The sequence below is a fragment of the Frankliniella occidentalis genome, unplaced genomic scaffold (genome assembly GCF_000697945.3).
Source record: "Frankliniella occidentalis isolate FOCC.00 unplaced genomic scaffold, Focc_3.1 Scaffold123, whole genome shotgun sequence".
NCBI classification, from domain to species: domain Eukaryota; kingdom Metazoa; phylum Arthropoda; class Insecta; order Thysanoptera; family Thripidae; genus Frankliniella; species Frankliniella occidentalis.
The window spans coordinates 249,369-264,337 of NW_026267250.1; the positions used below are offsets into that span (position 1 = coordinate 249,369).

Here is a 14,969-nt window from a genome sequence, read left to right on the forward strand (position 1 = left end):
CGGCGCCCGCCCCCTCCCCCTTCCCCGCGGCGCCCCGCGGACCCCCGCGGCCGGCGGGCATCCGCTGGGGGGCGCTACCGCTTTCTGGGCAGGGCTCGGCTCGCCGCTCGGCTCGCTCTTTGGGCCGTAAGCTCACTCGCCAGAACGCCCACAGTTAACTCTCGTCCTGCGGACGACACGGTTCTTGGTCGGCACAGCTTGCTCGCGCGCGCGGGTAGTCAGGTGTTCGGGTCGTTTGGGCGACGCGCGGCGGACCGCCCTTTTATTTTCCTTCATCCGGGGAAGTTTTGCCCATAATCGTCGGCTGCAAAAGGAGGCGGGGGCGTGTCGAGCGGTATAGTGCACATTCATTCGGGTCATTAGGCGAGCATACCGCCCGCCGCATCCAGAGAACAGGTAACTGCATCCCGGCCCTCCCTCACCTTCTGTGACTGGTCTGCCATTCCCCAATCTGGAGAATCACCGGCAATTCATTAATAAATTTGGCCACCACCATGGCATACCTCGGTAGGAGCCCCAGCTGCAAAGCTGCCTCAGTCTTAAGCCAGCTCTCAAAGGATACACTTCTCTCCTAGTTTGTGGTGGAACCTGTTCTCAGTGGCAATGGCTAGGTGGGTGGTGATGCAGTGCAGGGAAATAAGCATCGAGAAAAGCCTGTCGTTTTGAGGGGACTGCTGTCAATTCAACTGTCAGCGTTTTCTTATCAATATTTTTTTTTATGTTTTGTCAGTCTCTTTTATCCTTGTCAGGTCATTTTCTGTATGTATGTACGAGTGAAAACCAATGATAACTCTTATCTTTAGGACCAAAGCAAGGCCCTTTCTCACAAGTGGTTTGTGTGTCCAAATGATACTGATTACAAATTTATTGCAATTTTTTATCTGTTGTTTTGTTAAAAAATATACATTATACAAAACATACATTATTAAGGACTGAAAATTTTCCGTGCAGTCTTCTTCAAACAGTTTGATATTGTAGTAGTTTTGTTAAAATTAATCTCACTTTTCTTTTTTTCAGGCGCAAAATGGCAGCACCTGTGAAGAAAGTACCCATTCATCTACAGAGCTCTCAAAACCGACTGATCATCAAGAATGGCAAGATTGTCAACGCAACTGGTATGCAGGATGGTGATATTTTCGTGGAAGATGGAATCATCAAACAAATCGGTACCAACCTTATTGTTCCCGGTGGCACTCGAATGATTGATGCCAGAGGCAGGTACATCATTCCTGGAGGTATTGATCCCCATGTTCATTTTGCATTTGAATTCATGGGTCAAACTTCTGCAGATGATTTTTATCAGGGTACTAAAGCGGCTATCGCTGGGGGAACTACCATGATCATTGATTTTGCTATTCCCAAGAAAAAGGAATCCCTATTAGATCAATATGATAAGTATCGTTTAATGGCAGATGATAAAGTGTGTTGTGACTATGCTCTTCATTGTGGCATTACTTGGTGGTCAGACAAAGTAAAGCAGGAGATGGAAACACTTTGCAAGGAGAGAGGAGTCAATTCTTTCAAAGCATTCATGGCATACAAAGATGACTTGATGATTCGTGATGATGAGCTATATAAAATGATGGAAACATGTAGGCAGCTTGGTGCTGTTGCAATGGTTCATGCTGAAAATGGCGATATTATTCAGGAGAATGCTAAAAAACTTCTAGCCAAAGGCGTGAACGGACCAGATGGGCATGAAAAATCTCGCCCTGAGGAGGTTGAAGCAGAGGCCACAAACCGTGCATGTGTGATTTCTAAGCAGGTGAATTGTCCTTTGTATGTTGTGCATGTTATGAGCAAAGAGGCAGGAGATGTCATTTCTAAGTACCGTGAGCAGGGCTGGCCAGTTTATGGAGAAGCTCTAGCCGCAGGCCTTGGTACAGATGGCCGCCCTTGCTGTAGCTCCAACTACGGCCTAGCTGCAGCTCATATTATGAGCCCTCCATTGCGTTCTGATCCTACAACAAAGGAGCGCCTGATGGACCTTTTGTCTGCAGATGGTTTGCAGACAACTGGAAGTGATAACTGTACCTTTTCGTCACAGCAGAAGTCTGTTGGGAAAAATGACTTCAGCAAAATTCCAAATGGTGTAAATGGCGTTGAGGATCGAATGTCAGTGGTATGGGAAAAGGGTGTTCACACTGGAAAGATAACACCCACTCGTTTTGTTGAAATAACAAGCACCAATGCTGCCAAAATTTTCAATTTGTTCCCTTCCAAAGGAGCCATTGCTATTGGCTCTGATGCTGACATTGTTGTTTGGAACCCAAACAGAACTCGCACAATCTCAGCAAAGACTCATCACCAGGCTTGTGATTACAACATCTTTGAAGGAATGGAATGTCATGGTGTACCTGAGTATGTGATTGTGAGTGGAAGGGTTTGTGTTGATGATTGTGAGCTAAAAGTTGTGCAAGGACATGGAAGGTTCAATCCAACCCCATTGTATCCTCCTACTGTTTATGATCCTATTGCATCAGAGGAAGAAAAGGCAAGTTATGCTGCCTTGCCAGATATTGTTACAGAAACTTGTGAACAGATTTCTAAGACCCATGTCAATGGTGATTACGGTGATTACGATGACTCTGCTCCATTCAATCCCAACTCTGCCATCATATTTTCCGATCAGGTTTCAACCCCCACTGGAAAAGGAATGCGCCATGAAGGTGTTCGTAATCAACAAGGTTCCAGCTTTTCTATTAGTAAGGAAATGGGTGAAACAGCTCAGCGTTCTACGATTCGTGTGCACAATCCTCCAGGTGGAAGGTCATCAGGCGGATTTTGGTAGAGTCGTTGGCATAAGTGAGTCTGACCCTGCTTTAAAAGTTGTCTAGTCCTTCTTTTAATATTTTAATTTGCGTACAAATTATATAGTCCTAGGAGGACTTTGTTAAGTGAGCAATCAGCTATATTCTTTTGTCTTCCTTATTTTTTGAGGCACAGTATTAATATTGATAATAATTGCTGAAATTAATGTTAATATGCAATGGAGTGCATAGTTTACCTGTTATGTTTTGAGCCAATATTGTTTTGCTTTGTAAATTGATTCAAATTGTTTTGCTGTTTAACACATTGGCTGTGGTTGAATTTTAAGCCCTATGAAATGGCTGTCAAATTGGTGGTGTCGCCCCACATAGTAGTTATGCTGCAGCCAATGCGCTAAACCACTAGTATCTTTTATGTGTCTGTACATTTATGTTTAGTTTTCTATTATTATTATTTTCTAGACAACTTCAACTGCAGTGATGTTGATTTTGAGAAACATGTTAATAAATGAGTTTGCCGGAAGGTTAAATCAGAAAATATGGAATGCCTGGCTAAGAATTACGTCTAGATGCTTTAAAACCTTCAAGGAACTGACGATGCTTTCCTTGCTTGCAATAATGCATCAATTATTACTCTATTCTTCAGTATTTTTAAGGTTGTGTAAGGCTTTACTCATTGAGTGTTTTGTGATCTATTTTGGCATGCCTGTGTAAAAGCAAGCAATCAGTAAATATGCCAAATTGATGATTTTAGTGATCCCTTCTCCAGTGTTTCATATCTTTTGATACTCTTTTAACTTAACAGTTAAGTGTGAGCTAAATGTTAAAATCCCTGATTGCTGGTCACATTCTTTGGTTTTCCTGTGTTTCTTGTTACTGTAGCGTGTTTGTAATTTACTTGCAAATGTTATTAATGCATGTTCCATTTTCAATATGAGTTGACCATATTTTGATTAGTTCTGAGATGTTTTTCTTCCAATCATTAGTGATTTTGTAGCTTATTTTTAAGTACATGTTTAGAAGCTTGATTTGAGACTTCCCCTCAAATATGTACTGCAAGCTTTAATTCATAAACACTTCCACTCGGATATGAATCTATAAGACAAGCCACTGACATGTGCCATGTAGTATGATTTCAATCCAGCTTTTGTTTTGTTTATTCCTGATTGTGGAGTTTGAAAGACATATTTCTTGGAATATGAAGAGGATTAAAAAGTTGGTGCTTATGCTACATGCGGACCAGTTTTAGCCCAATTTCATCCATCACTATCTATTGAATAGTGTTAATGAGCTTATGAGTGATGATATTGTATACTGTAAGATTGCAGAATTTGTGTACCAATGAAATTGATGTAGAACATGTATGTCTTTGAAGAAATAACATTGGTACATATTTTCTGAAACTTAAGAATATACCTATTATACAATTGCATAATATTGGTAATCACATGTATAAATCTTTATAACTTTTTCAAATAGCTTTTTATATGAACTGTTACAATGAGTGAGCAAGTACAGCATTTTATCAATAAATAAATGAGCGCAGCTGCTCTCCACTGGTATGGAAGTGCATATTTATAGAGTATTTATTGTATCTTCACTCAGTGATGTATTTATAAATATCATATATAAAATGCTTCAGAGAATAAAAAGCTGAAATTTTATGTGTGTGTGGTGTATTAATGTGTACATCTGATCAAAAGGTAAACTATAGAAAAAAAAATGTTCAGATTAAAAGTACACAGTAATCTAAAAAAAATAAAAAAAAATAAATTGTTTTTTGCAAGTGAGTACCTACTGACAATCTACAATTGGGGTTTTTGTTTATTACAAACACCACTGCAAATCTAAAAGCAAACTTTACTTCAATACAGCTGTTGTTTTCAAAATGCTTTAGAGAGATGTTATATGCACTAAGAAATATCTTCCACTTCCAGCCACAGTCTTTAGCAGACAATAACATTTTTGAAGATCGTGAGCATCCTAGTCTATAGCATGTCATCTAGGGCACATTTTATTATGACTGTTTTTAGAGGTGTGCGAACAGTTCGAATTCGAATCGAATCGAATCGAATCTGGGTAGATTCGATTCGATTCGATTCAAGTTATTTTAAAGAAGATTCGATTCGATTCGATTCGACTTTGAAAAACCTCAGTTCGCACACCTCTAACTGTTTTCAATAGTACTGAGACACTGCCAAAATTCTCTGTAATTTTTGTTGACAACGCATGAGCACATGACTGATCATTAAGCTGTATAACGACTGACATACTCTCTGGGATGCTTGTGCTCGTAGGCTATACCTGAACTTCCTATCCAAGATTTTCCTCTAACTGAATTGTACTGCTATCACTATAGAAGTAAACAAAATCAGATTTGATTATTGTTACGATGTAAAAGTTATACCTTAGCACAATTTGTTGCCAAAGACATGTAGGTGGTGACAATACAAAATAAATTTTTGGAAGTTCTATTTAGTGAGCTGACTGTGGACTGTCAATGTGTAGTGATTTGTTTGTATTATGCTTCATTATGTCTTTGCAAACCAACCATTTTGGGAAACCCTCGCCTTTTGTGGTCATCAAATAAATAAAATAAAATGCAAATGGTAGAATTCATTTTTGAAAAAAATCTATCTTGAAAGCAGATGATACAAATTTAAGAATAGGTCTTCTAATTTTCTCTCCGATTTAGCTGTTTATGGTTTGCGCTAGGTCTCTTCTCCTTTAGTTTGCTTCCACTCTTGTACCCTATCGAGAGTTAAAGCTACTGACACCTTGATATTATTATTTATGTATAATTTTTAAGTTAAGTATAATGTGTTTCAAGGTATCATCTGCTAAAAATAATCCATAATCACTAATTTCATTTAAAAATCTAAGGTTCCAAGGTGGCTTGGTATCAGATCAAACGCGCAAAAGGAAAAGTGAAAATCCAAAACAACGGTGTTGAGTCAGAGAACGCCTCCGCGATAGGCAACACATATCACATCAATGCCCAAAGGTGGCCTACTTCCCAGGAGCCTCACTAGCGGTTGGAGGGGGATGGCAAAGGGGCAGCACCAGGCACCACTTTCCGATTGCACCCTATCCCCTGCCCCCTCCCTCTCCACCTCCTGCGTCGAAGGCCGTTGCCTCCATAGGTATCCACGCGAACGATTAGTCACGAAAACGAAACTTCAGAACAGCTGAACAATGAGGAAATCTAACCCAATCATCTGAACGCCAACTGACTTTCATTCTTGACTTAGCGAGTAAAACACATCCTTCCAAATTGTTTGGCCAAAAAACTAAAGATAGCAGCACCTGCTCAAGGTTTGCTGTGGCGCACATGCCGTCCTTTCAAATGGACTGACTGCAATGTGACCCAAGAAGATACCTATTTTGTATCACTTGAAACTTGAAGAAACCAGATACGTCGTCTGTCTGAAGACAACTCACATTACTTGTGGGAAATGGAAGGTAAGTTTTAGTTGTCAATTGACCTCTTAACTACTGTACGTACCGATGCTCGATCCCTGACGTTTTCAAAGCACGGTCTCGTTGGTGTCACCGGTCACTGCTTCATAGGTTAGGCGGCCGGACCGGCTTCTAAATGTTTAATGTTGTTTCGAACTGGTTGGGAATATTGACCGTAATGTTCGACGCATGCCACAACGGCATGAGCGATCTCAGCTGTTAAGACTGTACGGTCTGATAACAAACTCGTAAACTTGTGGATCACAACATCAACACAACACAACACAAAAGTCGAGGCGCCTGAACTCGAACCAGCGACTGATGGCACTTTTTTTTACGCTCGATCGCCTTCCGGATTTTTCCCGCGTCGAACTGTCCCATTCCTCTCATGGCATCTGTGTCTCGCTGTATACCCGGCCTTTAACGTCTTTAACCTGACTCCTCAGAAACAACTGGCGCGACCGGCGCGACACGCCCCGTCGTGGACATGGCGAGCATCGTGGATCACGACAACGGCACCTCCCTGAAGGTCCTCACGGTCCCCGCCTCCACCCTCTTGGAGGACATCAACACGGCGTATTTAGACGCGTTCAACCGCGCGACACGCGTCGCCGTGGACGTGGAGAGCATCGCGAAGAGCATCGTGAGCGTCAAGGAGGACGGCACCCCCGTTACTGCCCCCACCCTCAAGGAAGAGGTCAAGAAAGCAGAAGCAGACGCGGCGGTCCAGACTCGCGTGACTTCGCGCGCCGTGGACATGGCGAGCATCGTGGAGGACGGCGACGACGCCTCCCTCACAGTCCCCGCCACCCTCTTGGAGGATATAAACGAGGCGTACTTGAGGGCGTTCAACCGCGCGAAACGCCCCGCGGACGAGGAGAGCGTCGTGGAGGACCACGACATCCCCGCTGCTGTCCCCGCCCTCGAGAAAGATGATGGCGAGAAAGAAGGCGCTGTGCTCCAAACCAGCGCGACAAGCGCCATTGAGGATGAGGACGACGACATCCCCGCTACTGTCCCCGCCCTCGAGGAAGACGATGGCGAGAAAGAAGGCGCTGTGCTCCAGACCAGCGCGACAAGTGCAGTAGAGAATGAGGACGACGACGACGATGAAGAAGAAGACTTTGACGACGTCGAAGATTTCGACGACGACGAAGACTACGAAGACTACGACGATGACGAAGACTATGAAGACTTGGAAGACTACGAAGACGACGACTATGACGACGTCCCGACCCTGGGCGAGAAAGTAGACGCGGCGCTCAAGAACCTGGAGTGCCCCTTCACGTGGGATACTCCCCCGATGCAGTCGCACCAGATCGAAGACATCCTGGTCAAGAACAAGGGCCGCATGCCCATGATCTGGAACGAGGTCATCATCATGGCCAAGCTGGCCTACACGTTCTGTCAGAAGAATCAACCCCTGCGCGGCTTCCACTGCCTCGTCGAGGCCTACATGCGCCTCCTGCCCGCGTTCGACGAGGGCGACGAGCTGGTGCGCGACTACTACGAGGCCCTCAAGCACCTCGTCGACGCCACCTGGGCGCACATGTGCCGCCTGTCCTCGCTCACCTCGGAGTACCCCGACGAGTCCCTTCGCGACCTGGCAGCGCTCGTCGACGGGCTCACGCCGGGGAAGTCCCTGCGCCCCAGCCAGCGGTCTGCACTCCTCATCGTCCGCGCCAAGTGCGCGCATTACCCAGGTAGGCGATTAGCATTCCGTTCACGAGATTATTTTCTAACCCTTGCTGGCGACCGGGCGAGGAGACCCGCGCACTTCGTCGCGAGTTGGATTCGATATCTTACTTCCTATAAATTCAAGCGTACATAGACTTTTCTGTGTTTTTTCCCTGTTTTTTAATGGGGGTTTTTCTGATTGAAGTACCAAGTACCCTTTGGTTGAAGTCCCCCATTCTTCGTTGCAGACAGCGTCCCCCTGGCGCGGGAGGCCATCGAGATGTGGCCGGACGAGGGCCACTGGCACACCGTGCTGGCCAAGCTGCTGTGCTCGGGCCGCTACATGCAGAAGCAGCTCGGCGAGGTGTACTCGCTGTACTCCCAGCTGGAGCAGAAGAAGGCGGCCATGGCCGGCTTCGAGAAGCGCAAGACCGTCGAGGCGTACCTCATGCTGGCGAGCGTCCACCAGGACACGGGTTTCTGCTCTAAGGCCATGGAGATCATGAAGTGAGTGTTGTATGGCGGCGATAAGGGCCGCATGCTTTACTTTGGACGGAATCCATTCAAAATGTCTACGTAATCCCTCCCTCGTGTTCTCGTATTGTCCCCTTGGAGAGCTGCACGCCCAAGCTCGAGGCTCGAGGCTCGTTCGGGAAGGGGGTTGTAAATAAAGGGGAGGGGGCACTACTTTCACCCCAGGCGGGGGTCACACAGTGGCGACGCTGTGGTCGGTAACCCCTTGGGTTAACCGCAACGTGCCCAGACGATTGCCGTTTATCGCAGGGCACAATCTTGTTCCTCGCTCAGAAAATCGATGGGCTGGGCTTTTAGCAGCAAGGCGAGGGCCTTGTGGCAGCCGGGCACGGGCAGGCCAGGCAGGGGAGAGACGGCGGCGCAGTGACGGCAGCCCGCGCCCCTCGCCACGCCACCGTCTGCCCCGCGCCTTCCTCCGCCCACCCCCGCCCCTGCACACAGCCTGGAAAAATTGCCTACACGAGCTGCAGTTTATTTGTCAGTTCTCTTCGAAGAGGTGGCCGAATGTGTATACAGGGGTTCACCGTAAGTTAATGTGACACGTCGGACAGAAGGACACGACAGTAGTTGTTCTACGGGGATAATAAGCCCGGGGTTGATTGACACTCAAGGTGACCCCGTCCCGTGCCTACAATCCCCACCTCCACCCTTTCCCCCACGACCGCGGGATCTGACAAGATGTATTTCGGAAGGTGGTGGTGACTGGCAGAGAGCGGCTCCCCGTCGTCGCTTTTGTACCCGTTCTCATTCCGGAAGTATAGAACCTAACCCTGGCGGTTTCTTTTTGCAGGGAGGCCGTGGAGGCGTTCCCCAGGTCGTCGTGGGTGCTGGTGGAGGCGGCCGAGATGGCCCGCGCGCTGCCCAAGCCGCAGCGCGACACCCGCAGCGCCCTCCGCTGGCTGCGGCGCGCCCTGGAGTGCCCCGGCGGCTCGTGCCCCTACGTCAGCTACCTGCTCGGCGTCCTGCTCCTCGAGCGAGGGGACAACATCGAGGCCCGGCCGCACATCGCGCGCGCCGCCCCCCAGATGGAGGAGGCCAAGGAGCTGCTCAACGTCCTCAACTCCATGGGGGCCAGGTCCGCCTCGCCCTGGCAGTTTGTGCGGAGCTCGAGCGCCTCTAGCAGGCTCTTGGACGGCATGCGATCGCTGGGCTTCAGTGTCTTCCGCGTCGATGGCGGGGCCACCATCCCTGGCCGCTCTGGACGGAAGAGGTTCTAAGACGGTCTCCCCCGTGTGCTCCCTCTCGCCCTTCATCCCCCTGACTTTGACTCGTGATGATGTGGTCGAGTGGTGCCAGCAGCAGCTTGCCATAGGCTTGAAGCCGATGATAGTGAGTGAAAAACGTTCAGTGCAACGGGGACTAAATTGATGAACCTTCTGGATCTGATGTTTTCTGTGTTTGTAGACACGATTTTGTTGGTGATGTAATTTTTAGAAACAGTACTATTCATATTTTGATGTGTGGACACGCTTTTGTTGGCGATTTAATTATTAGTAACAATATTATATTTTGATACGTAACTGTTCATTGTGATCTGACAATTTTACTTGTTTAAGTTGTTAGAATGTGTACCTTGTGGATGCACTTTCTTATCAAAGAAAGTACAAACTGTTATAGTAGAGAAATAAAACGATGGTTAACATTAATCCGATTTAGAATTACATTTTGTTTTTATTTCAAAGAAATACAATCACAGTCGTCCGATAATCAGTTTTAACCACTTAAAGGAGAAGTGTTTTTGCTATTCATTCTAACACTCAAGAACTTACAAACACGCACGTCACACACATACAAACACACACACACACACACACACACACTCACACACACATTCTGCTAGACGAGCAAAGAAGACTAGAGTTAATCCACAATAATTGGCATTGCCCCCCTCGGTTCGCGTGTTCGGGTCCGTCCCCATCCTCGCCGACGGGTGTGGCTCCGCACGGCGAGCACAGCGTTTTATCACGACAGGGCGTGTCCGAGATTGGCGAGGTGCCGCCGGGCGCCGCCACCGCGCGGCCCGAGGGCGCCACCGTCCGGGCGGTGGCTCCGTACGTATAGGGCGTAACTGCAGGCACCGGATGAGGCGGCTCAGAAGCGCCTGTTCCGGACGCGCCGCCTCGCCACGTACCTCCGGTGGGCGAGGATGCCGAGCAGGACGAGGCCGACGGCCGCCACGCCCAGGCAGCCCATGACGACCAGCGAGGCCGGGGACATCTTGAAGGTGACGGTGCCCGCCGACTGCAGGTCCATGAGCTCGCCGTCGCACAGCGCGCGCCCCGTGTGGTTGAACCAGTGGACGAGCCGGCGCCCGGAGACGGTCTCGGGGCTGGAGCACCTGGAAGGGGAGGAGGAGCGGGCGAGCGCGGTGAGTGGCGGTGAGCACCAGCACTGGTGAGCGCCTGCAGAGGTCAGGGTGGGCCGGCCAGCCGGGCGCAGCGGTACTGCGGGCCTGCCTACGTCTCGCGGCGCTCAGCGGCCAGCGGCAGTACGGCGGCATCGACCCCTCTGGCGTGTCGCGTGCGCGCCCCGGGCTACTTGATTGCGAGCCCCGCCCGGCCCCGCCCCGCATAACCTTTATGACCGAGTACATTAATGCAGAGACTCACCTCAGGTCCTCGAGCAGCGCGGGGCTGGAGCGGTAGATGTGCTGCATCGGTCCCTCCAGCAGCCACTGCAGCCGGCACGAGCACTTCCAGGGGTTGCCCTGCAGGTCCAGCGACGGCACGGCGCTCCAGTCGGTCGCCCTGGGGTCCAGCCACTCCAGCGCGTTGTGGCTCATGTCGAGCTGAAAAGATTGAGGGTGAAAATGTGTTGTGAAACAAGAAGAAAGTTTGGAGGGGAAAGATGTAAGTGCGTCAGGAGCCCGGACCTGGCAGAAGGTGATGTTGCGGAGGGCGTCCTCGTGCACCTCGCCGAGCATGGGGTTGTGGCTGAGCAGCAGGGCGAGGCACGGCGCCGTGGCGTTGGCGGGCGCCTCGGCCGCGTGCAGGTGCACGGCGCCGCGGGGCAGCGAGCGAAGCTGCGGCATGCCGCGCACGGAGAGCAGCGCGAGCGCCGGGGACGCGGCGATCCGCAGCTCCTCCAGGGGGTTGTCGTCGAGCCGCATGACGGCCAGCAGCGGCGAGAACGGCGTGGGCGCGCGCTCGAGGTGGTTGTGGGTCACGTCCAGGGAGCGCAGCGCGGGCAGCGCCACGGTCGGGAAGCGCGTCAGCGCGTTACTCGACACGTTGAGCTCGGCCAGCGCGTCCAGGTGCGCCAGGCTGCTCAGCACGGAGATGTCGTTGCCGGCGAGCTGCAGGCGGCGCAGCGCGGCCAGCCCGCCCCACGAGCGCACGTCCAGGCCGTGCAGGTTGCAGTGCGCCAGCGACAGAGATTCCAGGGTCGCGGGCAGCGTGGCGGCCGCCTCGGTCTGGCCCTCCAGCCCGCCCTCGGCGCGGCCCAGCGGGTTGTGCGACAGGTCCAGGGAGCGCAGCGCGGCCGGCAGCGCGGAGAGGGCGCCCGCGCTCTCGTGCAGGCTGACCAGGGACATCGACGATCAGAAGGTGTAAGCACACAACGTGAAGAGACGTGTCCGTCAGGGTCCGGGACCGCTCACCTGATCGCGTTCGAGGACAGGTCGAGCGTGTCGAGCGCGGCCAACTGGGTGAAGGAGGCCGTGGGCAGGCCCTGGCCCCGCAGCGCGTTGTGCGCCAGGACCAGCGTGCGCAGCCCCGCCAGCCCCGCGAGGCTCCCGGGCGCCAGGGCGGTCAGCGCGTTCCAGGACAGGTCCAGGCGCTCCAGAGAGCGCAGCTCCAGGAACGCGTCGGGCGTCAGCGAGCTCAGCTTGTTGTGGGACATGTCTAGGACCTGGAGAGTCGGAAAGAAGGGCCCGCTAGTGTAAGTGGTGTTAACGGAGGACAACTCACCAGATGTCTGCTGTGCAGCGAGTTGCCCACCTTGATGTTCGGCAGGCGGCGCCATGCGCCCGCGCTCACGCTCGTCAGCCCGTTATAGGACAGGTCCAGTTCCAGGATGCTTCCCGACCTGCGCATGAAATACACGATGTAAAACAACGACTTTAAACCATTTTACTAACCGACATTCACGTCTGCGAAGCCACGCTCGCGCTTACCAAGGCAGCGTGTCAGCGTTGAGCTCGCCGGCGATCTTGTTGTGTGCCAGAGAGACTTTGTTGAGCTTGCCCAGATCCTTAAAGAGGTCCGCGGACAGCGGGCGGCTGCTCAGGCTGTTTCCAGACAGGTTCAGCCGTTCCAGCGAGGCCAGGCCGAGGAACGCGTCGTGCGGGACATCTGCCAGTAAATCAACGACACGTCCTTTTAAACATGCTTCTTGCACCCGGCTGCGGCTCCGACGCGCCTAACCGCTACTGATGACGCCTGCAACGCGCTGGGTAGGCTGACCCGCCGCGCAGCTGTGTGGGGCCGGCGGCCCGCCCGCACCCTGTGACCCGAAACTCTCTCATCCAGGCCAGAGGTCGCGGACACTAAGCGAAGTTCAACTTCAATTAGGGTTAACACGAGTGCTTGTTTATAGCGAACTGGATCCACCCGTGACTCGGGTCACGACAGGCGCCAAACCCCAAAACACTCCCTTACGTTCCCTCACATCGCCTCGCCCTCTCCTCGGGCTCGGGCGGGACGATTACTGGAGAGGCATCTCACCTGCGATGACGTTGTTGCTGAGGTCGAGGTCGCGCAGGGTCTTGAGGTTAGCGAAGGCCCGCGGCGCGACGCTCCGCAGGCGGTTGTCGGCCAGGGAGAGCCTGGTGAGGTGAAAGGGCAGCTGCGGGAGGCGGGACACGCCGCTCAGGTCGCCGCCGCGGAACTCGGCCCAGGTCTCGGCGGCCACGGCCTCCCCGGCGGACAGCCGCGCGGGCCAGGACCAGCGGGGGAGCTCCTCGGCCAGCAGCCGCGAGGTGCAGTTGATGACCAGCACCTGGTGGGAAGGTGGGGGCGGGGATCAAACGGTGTGGTTGTCGTGATCGTGAGTCCTTCAGTTAGGAGCGGAAGCGTATACCTGGTTCACCGGCGGCACCAGCGGGGTAGTCTTGGCCTTGCTACCCGTCGTGGTCACAGTCAAACTGGGGCTCGTGGTGGTGTCCGGGACGTCATCTAGGTTCTCGTCGAGGGACACTCGCACCGTGGCGTTGGCGCTCTGGGCGGCTCTGCGCAGCGCGAAGCAGTCGCACCGCGCGCACAGCCTGCGCTGCTCCTGCAGCTTCTGCAGCCGCTGCTCGAGCAGCCCCTGCTGCTGCCTCTTGCGCTTCTCCTCCTCGAGCTCGAGCTGCCCTTTGTCCAGTACTATCCGTTGGAAACTGGCGTCATTGCTGGAGGGTGGGGCTGCGGGTGCCTCTCCAGACGAAGGCGTCCTCAGCGTCGTCTCGTCACGGGGCTGCTGCGGACTGCTCGACGTGATCGCCACAGTGGAGGCCGAGCTCGTGGTCGTGAGGTTGGTTGCGGCCGCCAGGACGCAGGCCCAGGACAGCAGCGCCACAACAGCCGCGCCCAGTAGGAGGGCCGATTTGGCGCGAGCCATCCTGCTGCAACAACGGGCGTGTCTGTCGAACGGAAATTAAATTTGAGTGAGGGGCTGCAGTGCCTAACTACTCAACCAACTCGACTGGCTAGCTGGCTGGGCTATCGCATACTGCACGGGAATGTAGCTGCAGGGCTGACTCACCTCCAGTGATACTGTTTCTACTAAGACATGGACGTGCGGTTTCGTAGAACGGGCAGGAATCAAGAGCCCTGTGTTGCTGCAAGGGGCGACGAAAGATCAAAACTTTATCCCGACGTCACTTCAACGACACCTTTCGACCCGCCGCGGTTGAGTCGCCGAACTAGCGATGATATGCGTCGCAATCGTGGTCATGCCGCTCCCGACCTCGTTCGTCAACCCTCTCCCAACTGCACCGTTCAGCACCCGTACTGTCACTCAGGTTGGCCGCTCGGCCGCCCTCCCCTGCCCTGCCTCGCTATAGCGCCCCGATAAGATAAGAGAGAACCAGCCTCCGATTCGGGCGCACCTGCCTTAGTCACTGACATGTGCGCGCGCCGTATGAAAAACTAAAAAAACAGAGAGGCGCCACGAGGCGGACGGTAGTTTACAGCCAGCTTCTCAAGCAACCATTGGCACAAAACTGGACCACAAAGCTGGTACAACGACAACAGCAGTCTTGTAGATCGCGGGGAAGTCCGCGGATGTTACATGGGGGAAAACAACGTTTGCTCATACCATGCTCATACTGAGCCCCGGTGGAGACCTATATCCGGACAGAACCGACCAGGCTATGCCACTTAGTTCCATTGACGATCAGAACCACCTGTTCAAGTAAATCAATTACTTCAAAAAAATAAAATTAAAAAAAATGAATGAATGAACTATTTGCAGATGCCTTATTGGCAGGGCAGACTGTGGTGCTGGTTTCCTGCATGGAAAATATCGCATCTGACTGAAGAAAGTCTGTGCCATTGTGATTAAACACTACAAAACGAAGTCACTCCGTGAGTAACTGCCCCCTTTATTCTC

General features: G+C 51.9%; 5 protein-coding genes across 8 annotated transcripts in view; 3 read left to right on the plus strand and 2 right to left on the minus strand.

The window, feature by feature from the left end:
- LOC113211625 (UNC93-like protein MFSD11) overlaps nucleotides 1-777 on the plus strand; it is a 50,187-nt gene extending 49,410 nt beyond the window's left edge. Inside the window, exon 5 of the mRNA XM_052270417.1 lies at nucleotides 750-777. Coding sequence (XP_052126377.1) covers nucleotides 750-777 — 28 coding nt within the window. The remainder of the gene's footprint in view (nucleotides 1-749) is intronic.
- The window catches only part of LOC113211623 (dihydropyrimidinase), an 18,289-nt gene extending 13,857 nt beyond the window's left edge, over nucleotides 1-4,432 (plus strand). Inside the window, exons 1-2 of one of the 2 annotated variants that reach the window (XM_026430061.2) lie at nucleotides 106-396; nucleotides 1,018-4,432. In XM_026430061.2, the coding sequence (XP_026285846.1) occupies nucleotides 1,025-2,791 (1,767 nt within the window). In that variant the 5' untranslated portion in view covers nucleotides 106-396; nucleotides 1,018-1,024 and the 3' untranslated portion in view covers nucleotides 2,792-4,432. Of the gene's footprint in view, nucleotides 1-105; nucleotides 397-1,017 lie in introns of those variants that run through there. The other variant, XM_026430060.2, reaches the window with a different exon arrangement.
- Nucleotides 1-6,292, minus strand: part of LOC113211624 (ruvB-like 2) — a 23,454-nt gene extending 17,162 nt beyond the window's left edge. The window contains exon 1 of the mRNA XM_026430063.2: nucleotides 6,274-6,292. The gene's annotated coding sequence lies outside the window, so the exon portion shown is untranslated. The remainder of the gene's footprint in view (nucleotides 1-6,273) is intronic.
- On the plus strand, nucleotides 4,855-10,005 carry LOC113211622 (uncharacterized). The gene is made up of 4 exons (XM_026430059.2): nucleotides 4,855-6,230; nucleotides 6,674-7,930; nucleotides 8,153-8,411; nucleotides 9,229-10,005. The coding sequence occupies exons 1-4, from the start codon at nucleotides 6,224-6,226 to the stop codon at nucleotides 9,653-9,655; spliced, it is 1,950 nt and encodes a 649-aa protein (XP_026285844.1). The 5' UTR covers nucleotides 4,855-6,223; the 3' UTR covers nucleotides 9,656-10,005.
- An 84-nt stretch (nucleotides 10,006-10,089) lies between these two features.
- Nucleotides 10,090-14,395, minus strand: LOC113211621 (insulin-like growth factor-binding protein complex acid labile subunit). Of its 3 annotated transcripts, none has more exons than XM_026430058.2 (9): nucleotides 14,121-14,395; nucleotides 13,458-13,977; nucleotides 13,103-13,376; nucleotides 12,553-12,730; nucleotides 12,377-12,464; nucleotides 12,037-12,287; nucleotides 11,311-11,956; nucleotides 11,048-11,226; nucleotides 10,090-10,776 (listed from the first exon to the last, which is right to left on the minus strand). In XM_026430058.2, the coding sequence occupies exons 2-9, from the start codon at nucleotides 13,974-13,976 to the stop codon at nucleotides 10,530-10,532; spliced, it is 2,382 nt and encodes a 793-aa protein (XP_026285843.1). In that variant the 5' UTR covers nucleotide 13,977; nucleotides 14,121-14,395; the 3' UTR covers nucleotides 10,090-10,529. The 3 variants fall into 3 exon arrangements, with proteins under 3 accessions (XP_026285843.1, XP_026285842.1, XP_026285841.1); XM_026430057.2 differs by having other exon boundaries at nucleotides 13,458-13,980; XM_026430056.2 differs by having other exon boundaries at nucleotides 13,458-13,998.
- Between the last annotated feature and the right edge of the window lie 574 nt (nucleotides 14,396-14,969).

Excerpts from the sequence above, each read along its gene's own strand:
- LOC113211622 (XM_026430059.2), top strand. Across the intron at positions 7,931-8,152 it reads CAAGTGCGCGCATTACCCAG|ACAGCGTCCCCCTGGCGCGG; the intron begins GTAGGCGATTAG and ends TCTTCGTTGCAG. Across the intron at positions 8,412-9,228 it reads AAGGCCATGGAGATCATGAA|GGAGGCCGTGGAGGCGTTCC; the intron begins GTGAGTGTTGTA and ends TTCTTTTTGCAG.
- LOC113211621 (XM_026430058.2), bottom strand. The coding sequence starts at position 13,976 with ATGGCTCGCGCCAAATCGGCCCTCCTACTGGGCGCGGCTGTTGTGGCG. Across the intron at positions 12,465-12,552 it reads AACGCTGACACGCTGCCTTG|GTCGGGAAGCATCCTGGAAC; the intron begins GTAAGCGCGAGC and ends TTTCATGCGCAG. Across the intron at positions 10,777-11,047 it reads GCGCTGCTCGAGGACCTGAG|GTGCTCCAGCCCCGAGACCG; the intron begins GTGAGTCTCTGC and ends CTCCCCTTCCAG.